General features: G+C 37.0%; 1 protein-coding gene across 2 annotated transcripts; it reads left to right on the top strand.

The window, feature by feature from the left end:
- The first annotated feature begins 5523 nt into the window (after positions 1-5523).
- On the top strand, positions 5524-21140 carry LOC120150064 (cell division control protein 2 homolog A). 2 transcript variants are annotated; one of them, XM_039162771.1, is made up of 9 exons: positions 5524-5602; positions 5840-5882; positions 5967-6151; positions 15065-15185; positions 17149-17322; positions 17726-17889; positions 20231-20318; positions 20419-20472; positions 20853-20885. In XM_039162771.1, exons 2-9 carry the CDS (start codon positions 5874-5876, stop codon positions 20868-20870), a joined length of 813 nt encoding a protein of 270 aa, XP_039018702.1. In that variant the 5' UTR covers positions 5524-5602; positions 5840-5873; the 3' UTR covers positions 20871-20885. The 2 variants fall into 2 exon arrangements, with proteins under 2 accessions (XP_039018702.1, XP_039018701.1); XM_039162770.1 differs by lacking the exon at positions 20853-20885 and adding an exon at positions 20903-21140 and having other exon boundaries at positions 5525-5602.
- The last annotated feature ends 582 nt before the right edge of the window (positions 21141-21722 follow it).

Here is a 21722-nt window from a genome sequence, read left to right as displayed (position 1 = left end):
GACGAATGGCGATGATTCACGACGAAAGGTTTGAGGGGTTTTGTTCCTCGCTTGACAACGAACACGATGGTGGTTTTAGCTCATCAATCGGAGGACAGACGACGAGTAGATCAGAGTTGAAATTTGTTGACCGGGAGTGGAATTATGAGTGTATTTCTGACGGAGAAATGAGGGTTTATATTAACTCCTAAAGAAAAATGGTAAAATTATGAGTTTAGCCACTGAATTTCATACACTTCTTAAAATGGTCTGCCAACTTTAAAATTTACAATTTAATCCACTATTTCTTTCAAAATACCAATTAAATCCAATACTTTATAATTTCTTAAAATTTAGCCCCTAAATTGGGGTGTTACAATTCTCCCCTCCTTAATAGAATTTCATCCTCGAAATTCATCCATGTCACATAATTGCAGAAATGAAACTTCCATTAGTTCTTTCAGATCTTTCATATAGCTCTTATAGAAATACGGATACTCAACTAATCCTTAACCAGTTGAGTATACATTCTCATCAGAATTCTCTCTCAGTCCAAGTAAATAATCAAAACAACTTTATCCTTGTGAAATAAATTCAGCCTTGGTTATGTGAATAGGCTCATAGAGCAGCAGCATATCCCAATTTTATTTATGGAGTCGGGTCAGAATTTCTCAGATAAATAACTCTCACATAGCTCGTAAGGTACTTTACAGCGTTTAGACAAATGTTACTGATGTTCCTTTTTGTACAAATATAACCTTAACGGATAGAAACTTTGGTTTACTCGCTACAGATAGGGACTCAGCCTTGGAGTTCCGGTTCAGAGAGGTATGATTGTAGTCTAAGGGCATGTACTGATCAAACATATTTTGACATTCGACCGACCGGTCTATCTTTAAAAATTTTGACTCAAACCATAGCTCTGATACCACTAAATGTAACCCCTTCAGATCGATGCGGGTAACCCGATCTGATCTGGAGTGTCACATTAGGGCTACCGGAGTGACCCACTGTAAAAATAGCGGAAAATTTAAAACTTTTCTTAAAACATGTAACATATAAAATCATTTATTAGTATTCAGAAATAAAACATATTTTCAGACTTGTATATAAAAAAAATACAATTACATGCCCCCTAATCACATGTATCATACTCTGAAAACAACGTCGGAAGAACTCCCTTACTGATGTCGATAGCTGCACTGGTACAATTCTTTTAACCTGCAATATTGAGTAATAGAGTGAGCTTCGGAAAGCTCAGTAATACAGAACTACCAGATGATGCTACATCACATGCAGATAAATGAGAAACCATAATTTCCTTATTGAATCATACGTATACTAGTGGGCGGAATAATCTGGGGTTCCCTTAGAAGTTCATCGAGTAAAAGCCATGAATCTCAGTTCATAAGAAACCTTTCATACTATCACGTTTTCATAAGGTCGAATAGGATGCCTAGTGTGTTCTATCAGTACGATAAACCATAATAGGTACACTAATCAAATGACAGTTCTGTAAAATCCCATAAACCATATTGTAGTGGAGCTTTTTAAACTCGTATTTTAAAACCATCTTACAAAGAGTTAACCTAAGGGAATATCTTAGGGTCTGAGAGCCTACCCAAGATAGATTTTGGGGCCGTGGGGCCTATATAAGAACACATCTTAGGGCCACAGGGCCTACCCGAGAATGATCTCAGGGTCGCATAGCCTACCTAAGAGTCACATTAGGTCTATAAAAATTTTCCAGCTTGATCAGAGCTGTACTTCACAAATCTGTATATTTTATACAATGATACAAATCCATAAGCCATCACCGTTAAGTCGGTGCATCCATAAAACAGTAACCATAGATTTCAGTATACCATATGTTAAAACAATAAAACAATTTTTCAAAATATAAGAAACACACTAGAGAATCCAAATATTTTTTTTCATATGCATTTTGTAGTTATCAATATGGATAACATGAACTTGTGCAATTTGATCGGATTCCAATAATAAGATCTTATTGAATAGAATCGATTTCTAACCGATCTAATCAGACATTTCAGATTGATACTTTTAGAATTCCACTAAGTTTCTATATGCATCAGGAAAACGTTCAGGAACCTTTATACTGAATAATTCTAAATTCAGATTTACTGCGAGTGATTCCATTACTCAAACAATCAGGGGTATTCAGGAATATACTTTGAATTCATAGGATTTCAGCCCAATTGAACCAAATGTGGTATTCAGAATCTTTTCGTTCTGCGTTACTTGCGTTTTCCAACATGACCGAAGTTATTTTAGATGAAAACATAGAATCGAAGATTCAAGTCATTTACAATCTATGACTATCGATCATATTATCAAACAACTCGAGTTACACAACTCCCAAACTGATGCATGTCAACAAGTCAATTCATTATCCTTCCAGTGTATTCACTCTTTAATTTTATAATATAGATCCATAGATCATCCTCATAATCATCACTGAATAAATCTTCCAACGGTCTTTATTTCATTTCCACGTTTCAACAATATCAGGAAATACGGACGTACTTGATCCATGGCTTATAACTCATAAGGACAATTCATCATGTAAGTTCAACAGTGTTTCCAAACTCATCCAATCACCTATTTAATCCTTAGTCATTGATGTTACTTAGTTCGTTTAGTAAGCAAGTCTATCCCGATTACTTTAAAGTTTTCCAGAATAATTCAGACATTTTTGAAATTCAAATACACATTGTACTTCATTTCAGTTCAATGTATTCATATAATAAAGTCATTCTGGTATTCGTGATTGATTTGACTCACGAATACCCACTTATTAGTACTGTATGCGCTCTAGAGTTGAGCTGAGCCAAGTACTTCCAGAATTATCATCGATCCAAATTTGAGAATATGAACAAACATTCAAGTGGTACTTATATCATTTAGGTAATGATATAGCACTAACGTTGGTTGATCACTTAAGCTGTGTTCCATAACTTTTATTGGTAGCACAACATCCATGCTTATTTGGATTTCTTAATTAATCCAAGACATTTACTTATTCTAGGTCATAAGAACATTTTGGTCATTTTGGTGCTCAACGTTTTTCTATTCATTTCAAATCTTGAGTATATCCATTCACTCCTGAGCTTGGTGACATTCTTGAGTCATTTCCATTCCAGGGGTATTTTGGTCATTTTACAAATCTAGAATATTTCAATCATTTCCTTCCGTTCGGTCTTATTATTTAATTGAAACTTATCATTTATGTCAGTCCCTTTGAACTATTCTGACAAAATATCACCATCGATAAATTATTATTCTTCACGTACTTACTCAAGTTGGAGATTTCCAAGTTAAATGCCTTCTCAGATGTTACTAACGGATTATCAGAATTTTCTATACAAAAATAGGATCTCAACAATCAAATCAGTAATTTATCGGTTTAAAAACAAATTCTCATGTTACTTCCTCATTTAGAGTCAACTTGTACTATTTTTACATCTCAAAGGCATTTTCGTAATTTCTTAATCAGATAATTTCGGTATTAACTCTTAACGAAAATAATTATACTTTAGAGATCCAATGGTTAATTTATTTTCCGAATATTCTTTGATCTCGAAATGATTCCTTAACAGACTTATAGTATCTTATACAAACCCTTTTAGGGTTAAAAACCAATTATCCAAATTTTCTAAGCAAAACTAGCATTTCTTATGCACATCTGTAATTATATCAGATCAATATGTCTTTTCAGAGTTATTAACCAACTTCCAGAGACAATTATTGTCATCTACAAACAAAAGGGTATTTTTGTAATTTTACCCTACCAGAGTATTCTCATAATTTCTCATCCAAGTACCTTTAACATTTAACCTTTAAAATATAAGTTACAAATTCATGGCTGATTTCTTTATCACAAATCACACAACTTGTAATTTAATTATAATATTCCCTCAATCTCTTATATTAATCATTCGATCCGAATTCAGTTATCGAATGTATATTTATTCAATTCCATAAAAGTGACCAACATTATCTTATTCATGCATTTAACAATATCAACATGTTCCATAAAGCATAAAGAGGTAGTAAAGTATTACTTCGATTTCCATGCAATACTGATCGACCATAAAAATTCCATTCGAACGCCTTTGATCTTCAATTCAACTTCCAATAATTCCTCAGATACATATCAACATAAATTATATAAAAAACGGAGCTTAATTACGATAAACGGATCGAATCGGGTGATAAATCAGTGAAAAATAGCTTACCGGGTTCAAATTTGGCGAAACAGACTTCGTATTCGGATTCAGGACGTCGAAAACATAAAATATAACTTTTCGGAAATTTGAAAATTTCAGTCAAAATCAAAGTCAACGGGTTTGACTGCCAATTTTGAGGCATTCAGGTCCGAATTTCGAAAAACGGATTGCGAATTTGGATTTGGAACATCGAAAAATGTCAGGATTGGTATACTCGGTCAAAGTCAAAGGTCGTTTAATTCCCGATCAAAGCCCGTCAAAGTTTAGGTCAACAGTGGTCAACGCCGGTCAACGGGTCGGGTCGGGTTGTAACCGATCAAGCCTGTCAAATCTGCTCCAAAACCGGTCAAACTGTTTATTTAGACCATTCCCACGCGCAGTGGCATCACGTGGGGGCGCGTGTAGCCCCTTTCGGCTGCCTAAAAGTCACGGAAAAATTCTTAAAAATTATTTTGAGCGATTCCGAGATACTTACAAAGCTCGGTTCACAATTTTGAACGGCGGAGAGCTCGATTTCAACAAATCGGAAACTTTGAATGCTTCACCTCCTCACGCGCCGCCGTCGACGGAGACCAAGGATGACACCGGCAGACTCGAAACGATGCAAGGAACACGATGGTGTGGGAGGTATCGTAAACGGATCATCGGATCGTCGTGAATCGACGAAAAACCAATTGAAATCGAGTTATTACCGACGATACTTCCGATTGAAATTAACGACGAACGACGACGATTCACGACGAAAGGTTTGAGGGGTTTTGTTCCTCGCTTGACAACGAACACGATGGTGGTTTCGGCTCGTCGATCGGAGATCGGATAGCGAGTAGATCGGAGTTGAAAGTTGTTGACCGGGAGAGGAATTATGAGTGTATTTCTACAGAAATACTAACTCCTAAAGAAAAATGATAAAATCATGAGTTTAGCCACTAAAATTTTTGCATTTCTGAAAATGATCTGCTAAATTTGAAATTTTACAATTTAATTCACTATTTCTTTCAAAATACTAATTAAATCTAATACTTTATAATTTCTTAAAATTTAGCCCCTAAATTGGGGTGTTACAGTTACTGCCTCATGATTATGCTTTACGTTATTGAGATAAATATCAGTGACTATTTTACAACCTTTTAACTTTAATGGTGACAACGAAAATGTATCCAAGCTTTAGTGACCATTGATGTAGTTTCTCCGGAAAGAAAATATTGGAGCGAGGCCGAAGAGAAGTTAACTCTAAATGGGTCAATTGGTCTCCCGGTTTTAGGGTTCACGCTTGAGAGCAACATCTGTACTTAAATAGAAATAAGAGAAATAATTCGTCTCTCTACTCCTCAACTCACTCACTTGCTCACAGGCAAATCCGCCTATCATTTCAAGTACCTCTCTTCTCTCACTTTGGGTTTTACTTTTATTGATTTATTGTGTGCTTTTGTATTGGGTGGATTCTCATTCATTTGCTTGCTTCCCTATTTCATTTCCACGGTTCGGCTTTCTGCATCCACTCAAACTTCAATTCCCTTCCATAAAAGCTTCTCAAAGATTACATCGAATTCATTTTTCTTAGATTCTTGTTTGAGAAGAGTTAACTGTTTTCTTTTTCCTCTTTGTTCTAGCTTATTTTATTATTCAATTCTGGTGGGGCTGCACATGGACCAGGTAATCGAATTAGATCTGTCATTTCATTTTATTTCAATTTCCTTCTTTTTTTGCTCCCTTATGCTCCCCCACTGAGATTTCCAGTACGAGAAAGTAGAGAAGATTGGCGAAGGAACCTATGGCGTTGTCTACAAGGCTCGTGACCGCGTTACCAATGAAACAATTGCTTTGAAGAAGATTCGCTTAGAGCAGGAAGACGAAGGTGTACCTAGCACTGCAATTAGAGAAATCTCGCTCTTGAAGGAAATGCAACATGGAAATATCGTTAGGTAGGCAATGCACCTCACTACACGACTCATCATATAATCACATTGCTGTTTCACCACTCATTAGTTTACACGATCACACTGATTTCACTTTTTTGCTTGCGCTACTTTTTTTTTATAAGAAGGGGAGCTATCGTTAAAATCCCTTCATGATTTCTAGAACACCATAAGATATATATAAGCGGAAGTAGGAAAAAAGTTCCTCAAATTTTATTAATTAAAAGAGCGATACAAAGCACATGAGTACAATGAAACTTTTCCATATAAACCAAAAGACAAGAAAAAACAAAAACCAACTCACACTCCTTTTCTTAACCTATTCCTGTCTTTGCTAAAGCATCAGCCTCTAAGTTTATTGACCTAGCTGTCCAACGAATAATACCCTCCAAGTTTTTTATCTTATCCGCAATTTCTTTAGAAATTGAAACATACATACTTGGGCATTTATCCAAATTCTTAATCAACTCCACACGCAATTTACTATCACTCTCAATAATCAACCTTCCCTTAGAACACCAGCTAGAAGATTCAAAGAAAATTAAACTAGATTTAATGGCCATTAATTTCATCAAAGATGGAGGACCTGAACCAACAACTTCTTGAAAAGATCCTAGTATTGTGCCGGAGTTATCTATTAGAATCCCTCCTAAACCTCTTGCTTTCCAATCACCTTTGACAACATCGTCCACATTCAACTTTAGAAAACCAACCGGAGGAGGGGACCAAGAAATCTGATTTATTAGCTGACTTTTGGGGGCAGAGCAAAGATCTCCAAGAGAGGGATAACCAATGAGGGAGGAAAATTAGTGAATTTTGCTAGGAATCAAGCTGCTAATCTGAACCTTGTTGTGAAGAACAACTGAATCGGATCAAACACTCCCTTTTCGAAAACAATGATATTCCTACATTTCCAAATCATCCGCAAAACTACACCAGGAATAAAAGTCCAAATAGATGAATGAGGCACCAATTCCTCCCAAGCTGAAAGAAAGCAATATGCATTTTCATGTATGACAACTGATATCTTCCACAAATTAGAAACCTATTCCACAATCCCCACGCAACAGTACAAGAGAAGAATAAATGCGAGGAAGACTCCATTTCCAGCTTGCATAGAGGGCACAGTGGATCCAAAATCCCAGGATTAATTCAGCCCTTACAGACAATTTTTGATGAACTACATGTCACATGAAGGTCTCCACCCTTGGAGGCACCAACCCCTTCCAAAGGTACCCTTTCCAAAAATGATCTAAATTCGAATCGATGGAGCAAGTTTTCATACAAGATCTAATTGAGTAAACACCATCGCCATTACCTCTCCAAAATAGGTCATCTCTCGAATTTTCCACAAGACTTGTATTATTGATTGTTGCCGTCAATTTGACCCATTGATCAAACTCCCAATCACACAAATTTCTTCTCAACTCTACAAGCCAAGACCATCCTGAAGTTCCAAATTCACCAAACTCCCTTAACCTTCCATTTTGATTAGTAGAAAGGGCAAAAAACCTAGGGAAAACTTCTTTGAGGGGGACTCCATAACCCAAGTGTCATGCCAAAAACTAATATTCTCCCCATTTCCCACTCTGATTCGAAACTGGTTGCAAAATCTGAAGCCAAAAGAATCATTTCTAAAATGGTTATTCACCATCGATCTCCAAATCCAGTAAGCCTGAGTTGGTATACTAGTATTGAGTATCAACAAACTTTGATCTAAACTGTATTTTCTACAAATTAGCTTTCTCCATTCAGAGTCATTTTTATTTGCAAACTTCCAGGTTCATTTACCTAAAAGGGCTCTATTCATTAAGTTGAGATCCATTACTCCTAAACCTCCATTGTATTTAGATTTGCATACAATCATCCAATTTACCGAATATATCTTATTCCTCTTTGATCCTCCCCCCACAAGAATCTTTCCATTATGGCATTAACTTCCTGTTCACACTTGACGGGATCTTGAAAATTGATGGGAAATAATTTGAGAGAGAACATAAAAATGCTTTTAACAGAACCAATTTTCCAGCCAAGGAAAGAGATGCTGCCTTCCAACCAACAAGTTTACTGTAAAATTTTTGAATGACAGGTTCCCACAAAGTTGTTGAATTTCTTTTAGCTCCAAGCGGAAAACCAAGGTATTCAAACGAAAAGGTGCCAACTGTACAACCTATAGAAGACGCCCAATCTTTCACCTCTTCTTCGCTTGTATTAATGCTAAATAATCTACTTTTGGAGAAATTCAGCTGAAGACCAGACTTAATTTCGAAAACATGTAATACTCTCTTCACATTTCTAGTATGAGTCTTCGAAGCATTACAGAAAACTATAAGGTCATCTGCAACTTGCAGATGCGATAAATTGAAAGATCCTTCATTCCTACTGATATTCAAACCGCCTTCAGCAGCAGTAAATTGAGGATTTCCCCAATCAGATTAAAAAGCAATGGAGATAGGGAACAACCCTGTTTAAGTCCCTTGCCCATTTGAAATTCCTCAGTAGGGACACCGTTTACCAATACCGAGACAGAGGCCGAAGTAACACATTTACTCATCCAGTTGTGCCATTTCACCTCAAAGCCCATTGTCTCCATAACTTTAAACAAAATTTGCCAATCCACTGTGTCATAAGCTTTCCTGAAATCCACCTTCAACACTAGGGGTGCACAAAAAATACCCAACCCGCCAACCCGAACATTAAAAAACCGGGTAATTTTTTTTTAAAAAAAATTACCCGACCCGACATTTCCTTGGTCGGGCCCGGGTCACAAAATTCTGTTTTTCTGGGTATCCGATTACCCGGTTAGTTTTTATTTTTTATATTATGGATTATTAGATTTTGTATTTCGAACTTTGAAATTTTATGTTCGGATGTTGGAGTATGTAATTCAAAGTTTTGAACATTTAAATTTGTGTATATTTTTTTAAATTAATAATTTAAAAATGAAAAGCAAAATCTGGGTACCCGCAACACCCGGGTTGGGACACGGGCCGAGAAATCATCGACCCGGATGTTCCGGGTACCCGGATTTGCACACCCCTATTCAACACATCTCCCTTAAGGCATTTTTTCCTCCAATGATCAATCCCTTCATTGGTAATGAATGAGCAATCCAGAATTTGACGATCTGGAATAAAAGCGAATTGTGAAGGGTTGATTATATCGTTAATGCAAAATCTTAACCTTCTTGGAAGACACTTCGAAAGTATCTTATACATTCCTCCGACCAAACTGACGGGTCTGTAGTCATCTAGGCTTTCTGGATTGGATCTCTTTGGGATGAGGTAATGAAGGTATGGTTGATTACATGCTCCCAATCTTTACCCAAGATAAAATTCTTGAGGAATTTCATTATGTCCTCTTTAAGGAAAGACCAAAACTTTTTAAAGAACTTCATATTCAACCCATCTGTCCCCGGGGCTTTGTTACTATCACAAGAATTAATAGTTTACCATATTTCTTCGTCTGATAATTCCTTTTCCAACAGTTGGCTTTGTTCCCTGGTAATTTTGGCAAAGTTCAACTTCATATCTTCTACTTCCAAAGTCGATCTAGAATTATAAATCTCAAAGAAATGATCTTGAACACTTGTCTTAATGAGTGAAGGTTCTTGAATGAGATTACCTTTTACCCTAAGAGCAACCATAGAATACAATCTCTTTTGATTTGTTGTAAACATAACATCGATAGTATGTCGATGTCGGTTAGTAGTGCGTATTCAACACAAGACTCTTGGATTTGGAAAGGAATTGTTAGTAGTTTTTTGAAGAATGATGCGATTGGTGAGAGGCTTAGATCTCATTCTAGAATCCAAGTGGGGAATGACAAGCCAATTTCTTTTTGGAATGATGTTTGGGTTGATTTTTCACCGCTGAAAATTCAGTTTCCGAGAATTTTTGTGTTGTCAACGAATCAATCGAGACGGGTTAGTGATTTTGGAAGTTATGATTCGAACGGATGGACTTGGGATATCCGTACAAGAAGAAATCTAAGTGATTGGGAGTTGGAACAATGGCTGGAACTAATGATCAAATTAAACAACTTTCAGTTGACAGAGGAAGTGGATGATTTTTTATCATGGACAGGGAAGGGCGATGGTTTGTTTACTGTCGGCTCTTGTAGAAGGACTATTGGTAAAGGACAGGTGGGTATTCCTCTTTGGAATAAGTGTGTATGGACAGGTTTGGTCCCTCCTAGAATAGAATCCTTTCTTTGGCAAATTACTCATAAAAAACTGGCAGTAAGTCCCAGCTGAAGAACAAGGGGATCCCGTTATCAGATGGGGAGTTTTGTCCGATGTGTTTATTAAGTGGAGAAACGGTTCAACATTTGTTTATTGTCTGCCCTGTGGCTCATGAGGTTTGGTATAAGTTTCTCAGTCTGTGGCACGTTAGCACAGTTTTGCCTGGGGATATTTCTACTCTTCTCAGTTCTTGGCCTGATTTGGTGGCTAATTCACTTATCTGGAAATTAGTTCCAGCAGTGGTTCTTTGGTCGATATGGAATTATCGAAATTCTATTGTTTTCGATAACAAGGTTATGGACAGACTCACTTTTCTTCATCGTAAAGTTCAGGCTAGTTAAATGGTTTCTAGCAAAGTTCCATCAAGTGCAGATTCTGGTGGACTTGTTAATATCTGACCCTACTTTAGTAGATGGTTTCAAGGGTCTTCACGCTACTAATAGGTCTGTCCATAATTGGCTCCCTCCACCAGTTGATTTCTTTAAATTTAATGTCGATGGTGCAGTGAAAAAGGATGGGATTGCGGGCGGCATTGGGGGTATCCTCAAAAATCATAACGGTTTCGTTTTAGCAACGTTTTCAGAAAGCACAGGGCCAGGGCCACCCCCTTTAGCAGAGTTGAAAGCTATTAGAAAGGCTGTTGACATTTTCTACTCCTCTGTTTGGGCTTCTATGGGCAGATTAATTCTGGAAACTGACTACAAGAATGCAGTGGAGTGGGTCAACTTTCCAAGTCTCTCTCCGGTGTTTTTTAGTAATTTAATCAAGGAAATTAAGTCTTATGTACTGTCAAGGGGTTTGGTAGTGCAGTTTATTCCTAGGTGTAGTAATTGGGAAGCATATAAGTTAGCTAAGGTAGGGATTGGCTAAGTATTTGCTATTTTGTAAAGGTCTCTAATGTATGCTTCTGTTATTAATAAAATGAGGTACTCTTTTCCTCCTTCCGCTGGATGACCTTTTTCCAAAGGGTCAACTATGAAGGAGGTTTTTAATGAGACCTCCAACTTCTATCAACAAAAAAAAATTAGGTTCACATATATGAAAAAATTTGGAATTTCGATCTCCTTCTTTCACCCATTTAGATCTAGACTTTTGGTACCAAATTTGCTATTTGATTATGTACAATCTCCATAATTCCTTCCTCAATACAACCAATGAAGTTACTAATCCAACCGATTCAGGATTCTGTTGTAATTCCCGTTTCAGATTGTGTATTTTCCCTTCTATAGCAGAAATTGAAACAGTCGGTTACAGATTTCTATTTCCAGACCATATTTTTATGGTTGCTTTAGTATTTCTCAAAATACTTGAGATTCTTTTTCCCCCTTTATGATCTATGATTGCCGATTGCACCATCTCCTCAAAGCCCTCCTCCACAAATAATTAAATAGTTTGAAAGGTCTCTTACCCCAATTGACACCACCATTCTCAAGTATAACAACATTGTGGTCTGAAATTGACTTTGGGAGAAGAAACTGAGTAATTTTTGGGAAAGCAACCATAAAATTAGCATCCACCAAGAACCTGTCGAGCCTTACAAAGGTTGGAATCTCCCTGTTGTTACACCATGTGAAATTACCCGTATTATAGGAAGGTCTATAAGGCATACTTGATGAATGAACGACCTAAACAACTCCATTGAATTTTAATTCTGTGATCTGCCTTCATTCTCTTCTTGAGATAGATATACATTGAAATCCCCTCCCACACATAAAGGAATCCTCCGACTATCCAGATAGGAGGATAACTCTTCAAAAAAGATTGCTTTCTCGTCCTCCTTAGTCGACCCATATACATTGATGAAACCACAATTAAATTGGTTCTCTCTAAATTGCCCTAAAATGGCAATGAACCTTTTGTTTACAAAATTTTAACCTTTGTAAAATGTTAACCTTGGTTTCTTGTAAAAAAAGAAAAGACATTCTTTTTAGATACCAAGCTTTGTACTGCATGTTGTTTCTCTTTTCTTCCTAGGCCCTTATATTCGAAGTGATGATGGATAGATTTGGCATGGTGAAAAAATAACTAAAAAACCTACTAAAAAGCACCAGGGAATTATCTCTCCCTAGCTCCTCCTGATCCTTTCTTCAGGTTGATTATTTTCTTCAGAAAGGCCTTCTTCCCATCCTTAAATGATATTCCCAACAACTTACTAATTTCTCTTATAGCCAAAGTTTCCTCCAAGTACACGGATAAAGAGGAGGAAGAAATCGTAGAATTACTGACCTGATCTAGCGCATCCCTTATCATCATTCTTCTATTTCTTCTATTATCTTTCCCACAAACTTTACCAATTTGATAATCCACCAATGGTCTCCCTTTATTGGTTTGAATTTGATACTCTGTTAAACCTTGAAGATTAATATCATATTCTTCATCGATGGCAATTCCATCTCCCGTTTTTGCCAAAGAATTATTCTGGCCCATACTTGCATCATCTACATTCTCCCCTTGTTTTAAATGATCCACCGCTTGAGTAGATTCTCCTCCTATCTCCGATCGAAACCATATCCTTCTCTCTCTTGATCTGTTGTACACTTTATTAAAAATCTTCTCTTCCTCCTCCCATCCGGAGTGTTTCTTATAGATAATCGGCTTGAAAAAGGGTTCCACGTTCTCCACCGTAGAATATCCCTTAAACGTGTCTCTTGGTTGCCTTCGTTCACCCCACACTCTTTCTCAGGTGATAATCTATTGGAGTTGCTAGTGATTTTATCCCTACTATTAAGATAAATAATTATGCATTCACCTTCAAATGTTCCTTCTTTTATCGGCTCCACAGTAGATAATCCTCCCTTTGCAACAAATCCTTCCTCGCGTAAAACTCCTTCAGAACCGTCATGTTCCAAAATCAGACTGAGCTATGTTTACTGCAGGCCCAGAAGGTTTAATTCTCAATATGGGAGAATTGGGCTCACAATTTTCCTCAAATTGTGCTTGTTCATTAAAATCCAGGTTCATTAACTGAGACCCTCATATTCCCCGGGAGGATTTCTCCTAATAACGAGGAGATCTGACACCCCATCATTAATATGTTCCCTACCTCTAATCTGAATCATTGATTGTTGTCCTCCACCGTCGCCTTCAATTCCAACTGATCCTCCTTGTTCAATCCACGTGTCCACCCTTATTCGTGCTTCCTCAATTGATTGTTCATTTCTGGCTTCTGCCAATATCGTCCAACCACCTTTCTCTTCCTCTGACGATGCAACCTCACTGAACAAATCATCTGAAACCCCCTCTGATGCCTTTATTAGAAAATCACTTAACTTTTAGAACATCGATCCCATCTTAATTCTCACCTTAAAGGATCTACCATATGATCCTAAAGTAATCATATCCGGAATGTCAAAAGGACTCGTTGCCCTTACTAGCAATCTCGTCGCCGACAAGTCCTCTCTATTCTTTGTCGACTCCTGAATGCACCCCATCTCCCAACAAGCCTCTCCAGGAACGATTCTTGCCAGCATAGTAGTGGAACTCCATATAATTCAATCAAGCAGTATGTCATTGGGACTCCATCTTCATTCAGAAGGGGAGCCAACCAGTCAAACCAGAAAAATAACTCCGCTCTTATTAGTCCGCATCTCTGATAGTTCTTCAACTGACCTGAAAGTGATAATACAGGAGTTCAATGCATAACCCCAACTAGCGACCTTAACCTCAACTCCCTCACTGGATAAAGCCCTCTGCACCAGTTCTAACTCAAAAGATGATTTGACGATCCCTGTTAAAGAGCATTTCATCCAACACGATTTATCTGAAGGGATATACATCTCCCAAACGTTCTTCATCCCTGCTGCAACTTGCATATTGCCTTTTCTATTCTCCCTGTTTTTAGGTTCAACCCTCAACCTTCTAGTCGAGACCAATGCTTCTTTGTAAGATCTGTCATCCCTTATACTTCTCGGACACTCAACTCCATCTCTGAACCTCATTTTTTCACCTTTATTCGATTTCTTAGCTTCCGCCTGACCTCTGCTTGCACCTTCAGCCCTTATTCGAAAGTTTTGATATTTTGCAGCCCCCACAGAGACTCTTCTCCCATCTATCCACGTATCATTGACATTCTCAATAGCCTTCCTTAAACCAACCTCATTAGCAAACTGAACAAAAGCGAACGTAAAAGTTTTATATTTTGGTTTGTTCGTCACACTTGGAATGAAGACCCTAACGACTGGACCTTGGTAGTGGAAGAGTTCCCTTAACGCTTTCCTTGAAACTCTCTTGCTCAGATTATCCACGAACGTTGTCCATTCCTCACCGGAGGAAGAATGACTTTTTGGATTCTCTCTCACTCCCTCTCTACCTCTCTCACTCATGTTTTAAGCTAAAAAAATGAATTCGGAATCTGTATGATGTTGCACAGGCAATAATCTATAACATAAACAACCTGCATTACATATAATATTAAACTTGAAAAGCTATTGAATAGTGTTTACCTTACTAGCTTTTAATAACTACATATACATTTTTTAGACTACAGAACTCGTGTCATTGCTATCTAGTCATGTTTGTCAAGCCTGCCAAAGAATTTTACGTTTTTTTTACTATGGATGCTACTTGAATATAACATGACGTGTGAATAAGTTATAGGAAACCTACATGTTGCGCTGAGTGCATATTGCCTGTAACTGTTTTTCAGTAAGCTTCTCTGATTGCTCTTTTGGTGACAGGCTGCAGGATGTAGTGCACAGTGAGAAGCGTTTATATTTGGTCTTTGAATATCTGGACTTGGATTTAAAGAAGCACATGGATTCATGTCCAGAATTTGGTGAAGATCCACGCATGATTAAAGTGAGTCAGATTATTCTTCTGTTTGAAGGGTTTTATGCTCAAAGTTTGCCACTTTGGACTTTAACAGTGTTAGAAAACTGGAGAATAATTCAATAAACTTACTGCCAATGGCAGATTACATATAACATTCGAAAATACCAGCCTACAAGGTACTTTGAGGGACCTTTTTCATCTCAAAACTAACCAAGAACTGTCCAGCCAAAAACCTCCCATGTTTTCCCTTCTTTCTGGTACAAATAATCCACCAAAATAACCATTAGTAACTGCTAGAGATCACAATAAACAACATAAATTAAAATGGATGGTAACTACTAGAGACAATCAATGCATAATAAAAAACAAACAAACATAGTGTACCAAATCTTATCTTAATAACTGCAGATCTAACAATACCCGCCCCAACGAGTGTCACCATGTCCTCAAGGTGAAAAGAAGGAAACTGATCAGAAATGACTGCGTAAGATTCTTAAGTATTTTCGATGGCATGATCATGACTCGGTTGCAGCCCTTTTGGTTCCTCAAATAAATTCCCAAATTCTACTAATGACTGCTGCAAATCAGAATTATCTAAGTCTACCTTTGCATTCAATTTAATCAGTTCAACAGAACACCCTTCTCCATCTTCTTGCAGTCCCTTGAACAAGATTTTAAGTGAAGCCACTGACTTGGACAACGAAGTATCACCTTTAATAATCTTTGTTTGCCTTTTTGTTTGGAACTTCAGTGTCAAGGTTTTGAAGTTGGCTTGAATATCTCCTAAAGTTTCCAGCCAATCTAATCCTAGGTCAACATCAGCATTGCCCAAGTTAAACAGAAAAAAATCTTGTATGATTTGCAAACCATCGATCCAGAACTCCACTCCCTTGCAGACTGAGTGCCAATTCTTTTCTTTTATGCGTTCGCTTTGATCCATAATCTGGCTGAGAGAACCCAAACTACTAAGACACAATTCTGCCTTAATTTTACTATCTCAAACATTCATAAAAATCCCTGTTAAAACCTCATCATCTGCATCTTTCAAGGGTGCAGAGAGCAATTCAAAATCCTCTCTATACTGTGCAACACTTCCACTTTGCTGCAACCTAACAAAACTTCAAACAAGTTCTTTTACTGTGATGGAGTAAAACTTTGAACAATAGCCACCCTAAATACATCCCATGTGACAACTGGTGTTCTAGCTTCACACCCTTGAAACCAATTCAAGGCTTTACCGTCAAAGCACACGGCAGCAGCCTCTAAATTATCCTTGTCACCAATAGCTTGAAGTGAAAATATCGTTTTGCTTGATTAAGCCACCCGTACGGATTGCCACCAGAAAAAAAAAACTGACGAGTCTCATCTCAAAGCTGGACAGCCTCCAAACGACCTGCATGGCCTTGGCCATCAGTGTTTTCAGCCACAGCTTCAGACACCATAGGAGGATCTGTGAGAACTGTTGATTTGCCGTTCACCTGTTGAAGGATTTCAGTGTCTATTTCATCTTTTTTTTTCTTCATCCAAGCTTGTAACCGACACATGAAATCCTTCACTTGAACGATTTTCCCTTGGATGTCTTCCATAGTATTCTCCAACCCTTCAATCCTGCGTTCCATTCTGGTCAAAATCATAAATCTGATTCCAAATTGTTAGAAAATTGGAGAATAATTCAATAAACTGAAGAATAATTCCATTAACTTACCGCCAATGACAGATTGTTTATAACATTTGAAAATACCAGCTTACAAGGCACTTTGAGGGACCTTTTTAATCTTGTCATCTATAATCTTGCACCTTCATGTGGTGGACAAAAACTAAGTAGAAATATTGTGATACTTGAAACCCGTCTTTATTCTAGGTTAGGGTCTTGTTCTGAATGCAGAAATACCTAGCTACCGTCAGTCATTGTTTGACCTTGGTTTTCTAATGGATTTGGGTGATGATAATATTACTCATAATAGTAATTTGTTGTTTGATCATCTTGCAGACCTTCCTTTATCAAATTCTCCGTGGAATTGCTTATTGTCATTCTCATAGGGTTCTTCACCGAGATCTAAAACCACAAAATTTGCTGATAGATCGCCGTACCAATGCACTGAAGCTTGCTGATTTTGGTCTGGCCCGAGCATTTGGTATTCCTGTTAGAACATTTACACATGAGGTATCAAGAATCATCATGTTTGAGGTTTTTGGCTGTTCAATGTCATATGGTTAATGGTTGTTGTATTTTTCTAGGCATTTGCTGATTAACTCTTGAAAATAATGTTTCATCCTCTTTTTATACATAACAATTACAAGTTGGAACAAAGAAACTTCAGTTTGCTTTGCATTTTGTAGGATAAAATTATTTCGTTCTATTTCTGACGACATTAATTTAGGATTATTGTTACTTGGGGTCTCAAATGCAACTTTAGGTCCCTTTAGAGCATAAGTGAATTGGTTTTTATTTGGATATATTCTAATGTTTAGAAGAAAAGTGTGTGGCTATTATCTGCAAGCTCAATATTTTCAGTACATAAGCATACCAATATTAGCTTGGCTTCTAAGGTTGACGTTATCTCTAGGTTGTTACCCTGTGGTACAGAGCACCCGAAATACTGCTTGGATCTCGCCATTACTCGACTCCTGTTGATGTGTGGTCTGTGGGCTGCATTTTTGCTGAGATGGTGAACCAACGACCATTATTTCCTGGGGATTCTGAGATTGATGAACTATTCAAGATCTTCAGGTGTTGTACCCTCCTTACCACAGTTGTAGCTTCATTTTATTTTAGTTTCATTTGCTGAATTGGTAAAGTTTTTTATTTCTGATTTAGTCATTTCGTATCTTTCTTTTTCACCTTTAGTGCATTCTCTAAATGTCTTTGCTCAGATAATCTGGAAGGAAGGTTTATGTCATTCAAAAAATGATTTAGGATATTGTCTAATTATGAATCTGAAATGAAGACAGGCTGTTCTTAAATTCATAATTCGTTTGCATAGTGGCTTGAACACCCCCCAATATTTGTGTGTGTGTGTTCAGGTTCATCAAGGTTTAGTTTCTATTTTTCTGTTCTTTTATATTATTCTTACTCATTCGTTCTGCTCTTCATATATTGGGAAAAAATATTATTTAAATATTCTTGTCATTTTGTCCAATGTCCGCATAAACACTAAATTTGGGTTTTGGATAATAAGGGGTAAACTGTCTTTTGAATGTTTTTGGCTTGCAAAACGAGAAAAGAGAAACTTAGCTAGACGGACTGTTTTAGTTTAGTTTTGGTAGTCTTGATTATTTAAGTATTTGTATCATTCATGTGAGCCCTTTTTCTGAGCCTTGCGCCTCAGGCTATGTAGGACTTTGCACCTTAAGTGTGCCTAGTGCCCTTGATAACAAGAAATATTCAATGTACTTGTTCAACTAACTACCACCTATATATTCTCTCCAGTTTCTTTATACTTCAATTTATGAGATTGGTTGCATTCATCATATGCATGGAAGTTTTGCATAAGCCAGTTTTTGAGCATTGCTGGTGCTCAATCTTAACAATGCGACAACTAGTTGATCTTACAATAAAGTGATTTCATCTAAGATCCCTTGGTTACCTCCTCCGAAGGGCTTCCTCAAATTGAATGTTGATGCTGCAACTAGTTGCGATTGGAAGAAGAGCGGTCTTGGTGTCATCTTAAGAGATCATTCTGGAATGATATTAGGCTCTTTCAAGGAGTCTTCTGGTTCTGGTCCTCCTACATTGATGGAGCTTAAAGCTATTCAAAGGGGTTTATCCTTTTTTGTCTCCTTTCAGGGGATTGTAAAGGATCGGTTGATTATCGAGAGTGATAGCAGGGTGGCTGTGGATTGGATTAAGAATGTTGATTTATGTCCTCATGTGTATGCTTTTATTGTTAATGACATAGTTGATAGGCTTAGAGCTTCTGAGAGTGTTGTTAGATGGGTTGCTAGGACAGCTAACGAAGAGGCTGATGCATTAGCTAAGGCTGGAATAGGCTGATTTCTGTGTTTATGTTTACGGTTGTCTTACGGTTTCTAATCCCCTTAAAGGGTGTCTGGTGTGTTGTATCTCTATTGTAATTTTCTTTATGTTTAATGAAATTTTAAGACACTCTTTTCCTCCTTCCGCTGATTTATGGAGCTTCTTTACGAGCTCCTTTGATCATGAAAGGGGTTTCAATTCTTATAAAAAAAAAATGCGACAACTAGGAATGTTTTTAGCAGCACGACTTTAATGCATAAGGGTCTTAAAATTTTAGCTTCTTTACAATCCATTTGCAGTGCCATAGTGATTCATGGGTTTTATTTGCTTAAGTCGTTACTAATAACATTTATAGTATAATTTATGCATATACTCCATTTATCTTCTTTTTTTTGGAATTTTCTTTTTGATTTTTAAAATCAAGTTTTTTTTTTGTCTTTTGAATTTTTTCTTAAAAATTTAAGGAAAAATAACACATGCCACATTTTTATTGGTCAATATTGCCATACCAGCATTTCGACTAATATTGTTAGTCAGTGGTGCAAAATGCTTGACGGAATGGAAGTTGGGGTGCCTAATCCTGAATTTTTTTTTTCTTTAGGTTCCAAATCTTGAAAAGTGGTACAGGGCCAAATTTTATAGTACCCTTTCGAATAAGTCTTACAGTTTTACTCTTCTGACATTTCATGCCTTCTTAACCTGCAGAAGACAATGCATTACCGTGAGTCATAACCATGAATGTTTGTTTCGAATAAGTGCTTTTTGGCATTAGAAAGCATGGATCCTGTCAGAAATTCTTATTTTGACAATTGGATTCATTTATTGTTTTAATATCCTCCTTGGGAATGGGCCTATCAGGGCTCTTTATCAGTATTTAAGTTGTCCATATTCCCGCAGAATCCTTTATAAATGTATTTTTTTTACTAGCCTTTATACATGCATGTTCAAAGAAAATGGGGCACTTTTTGGTCGTTCAACATAAAAGAATTGCCTTCTAGATGTTGCTTGTAGATATCCATGCAAATTCACTCCCAAAATCTTGTGCATTCATTTTAGACTGATCTGCTAATATTATTATTATTCATATTCTGTGAAGAATCTTGGGTACTCCAAATGAGGATACATGGCCTGGAGTGACTTCATTGCCTGATTTTAAGTCTGCTTTTCCGAAGTGGCCGTCTCAGGTAAAATTGTGTTTATGACATCTAGAGGCTGTATGTTTTGTTGTGAACCTATTAGAGAGAAAATTTTGTTTGAACTAATTGATGCACCTTTTACTTGCAGGATTTGGCATCTGTTGCTCCAAATCTTGAATCCAGTGGCATTGACCTTCTTTCTGTAAGTGTTTATTTGGCTTTTTTTTTTTTGCTTTACCTTTCCATGTGAACTAGCAAGTATCAAAGTGGCATTAATTTAAGATAAAGGATCTTTCACAGTTCTCATAGTTGTGGACTTGTGGGCAAAAGGTACATGGCAATTACATAAGATAATCTTGAGCTTTAGTGTAGACATGAATGACTTTGAACTTTTATCTCAGTTCTCTGTGTATGTTGGTGATTATCATCTTAACCGTGGCTGATCTTAGTAAAATTTGTAAAAGTTGTTTTTCTGATTTAAGAGCAGCCATTTTCCTGAAATGGAGTGAGTTTTGATGGTCTTTGAAATGTCCCCACTTGGATAATGATTTTGGAATAAGACAGAAATTAATAACCATATATGGCTTCTCTGCAATTTGAACTGATGATACATCGTGTCTATTATCATCCAGAAAATGCTGTGCATGGATCCCAGCAAAAGAATTACGGCAAGAAGTGCTCTTCAGCATGAATACTTGAAGGATGTTGGGTTTGTACCCTAATGATAGGTTTTGGACCCCCTCCCCCAACTATCTTCCTGGGAAGTGTCTATATTAACTAATGTGCTGTGTAGCAATTTGTGGGATTTTTAATCGTGTGAAATTAAATGGTGTGTGGTCTATATATCCTATTTTTCTGTGTTTTGTTTTGGTGTTGGACCTTTGTTTTGCTATCGGAAAAACACTTTCCCCTTATAACTTCGCCTAGCTACTGATCTACTAGTATACAAGACAATCCTTTGGTTTGGATTTTCTATGGCTTTTGATTTGACTGGCTGAAACCAACAGCCACAAGGCACTTAGATTTATCAAAAAATAATTTAAGCACTTAAATGAGAAAAATGGTATAGTTTAGATAAATTTTCTTTTCTATCGAGCTTCTATTTAATTTCAGTTGTTGCATACATAGAATTCAAAGAAATCCATTGGCTTAGGAGCAAAATGTATTTCTAATTTAACATGATAGGCCAGGGCTAGGCCTCCCTTTGAATTTGACCTAATTGATCATCGGCCCATATATATAGTTTGAGCTTTGAAGTCTGAACTTGAACATTCAAAGTCAGCTTCCAATTGTTGAAAGTTGAATTCCTACCTGGTGGCAACAGTTTTGGTCAATAAGCCAGTCCTGATCTTAACTGTTCGCTGTTTATTTTTTCTTTTAATTTCATGTAATAAATATATCGTCTAGATTCAATGAATCCAAAGGTTCACAATAGATTTGGTTGGCATTGCC

Source organism: Hibiscus syriacus, unplaced genomic scaffold, assembly GCF_006381635.1.
Source record: "Hibiscus syriacus cultivar Baekdansim isolate YM2019G1 unplaced genomic scaffold, ASM638163v2 tig00111013_pilon, whole genome shotgun sequence".
NCBI classification, from domain to species: domain Eukaryota; kingdom Viridiplantae; phylum Streptophyta; class Magnoliopsida; order Malvales; family Malvaceae; genus Hibiscus; species Hibiscus syriacus.
The sequence above is the reverse complement of the archived record's forward strand: the minus strand, read 5'-3'. Positions and strand labels throughout refer to the sequence as shown.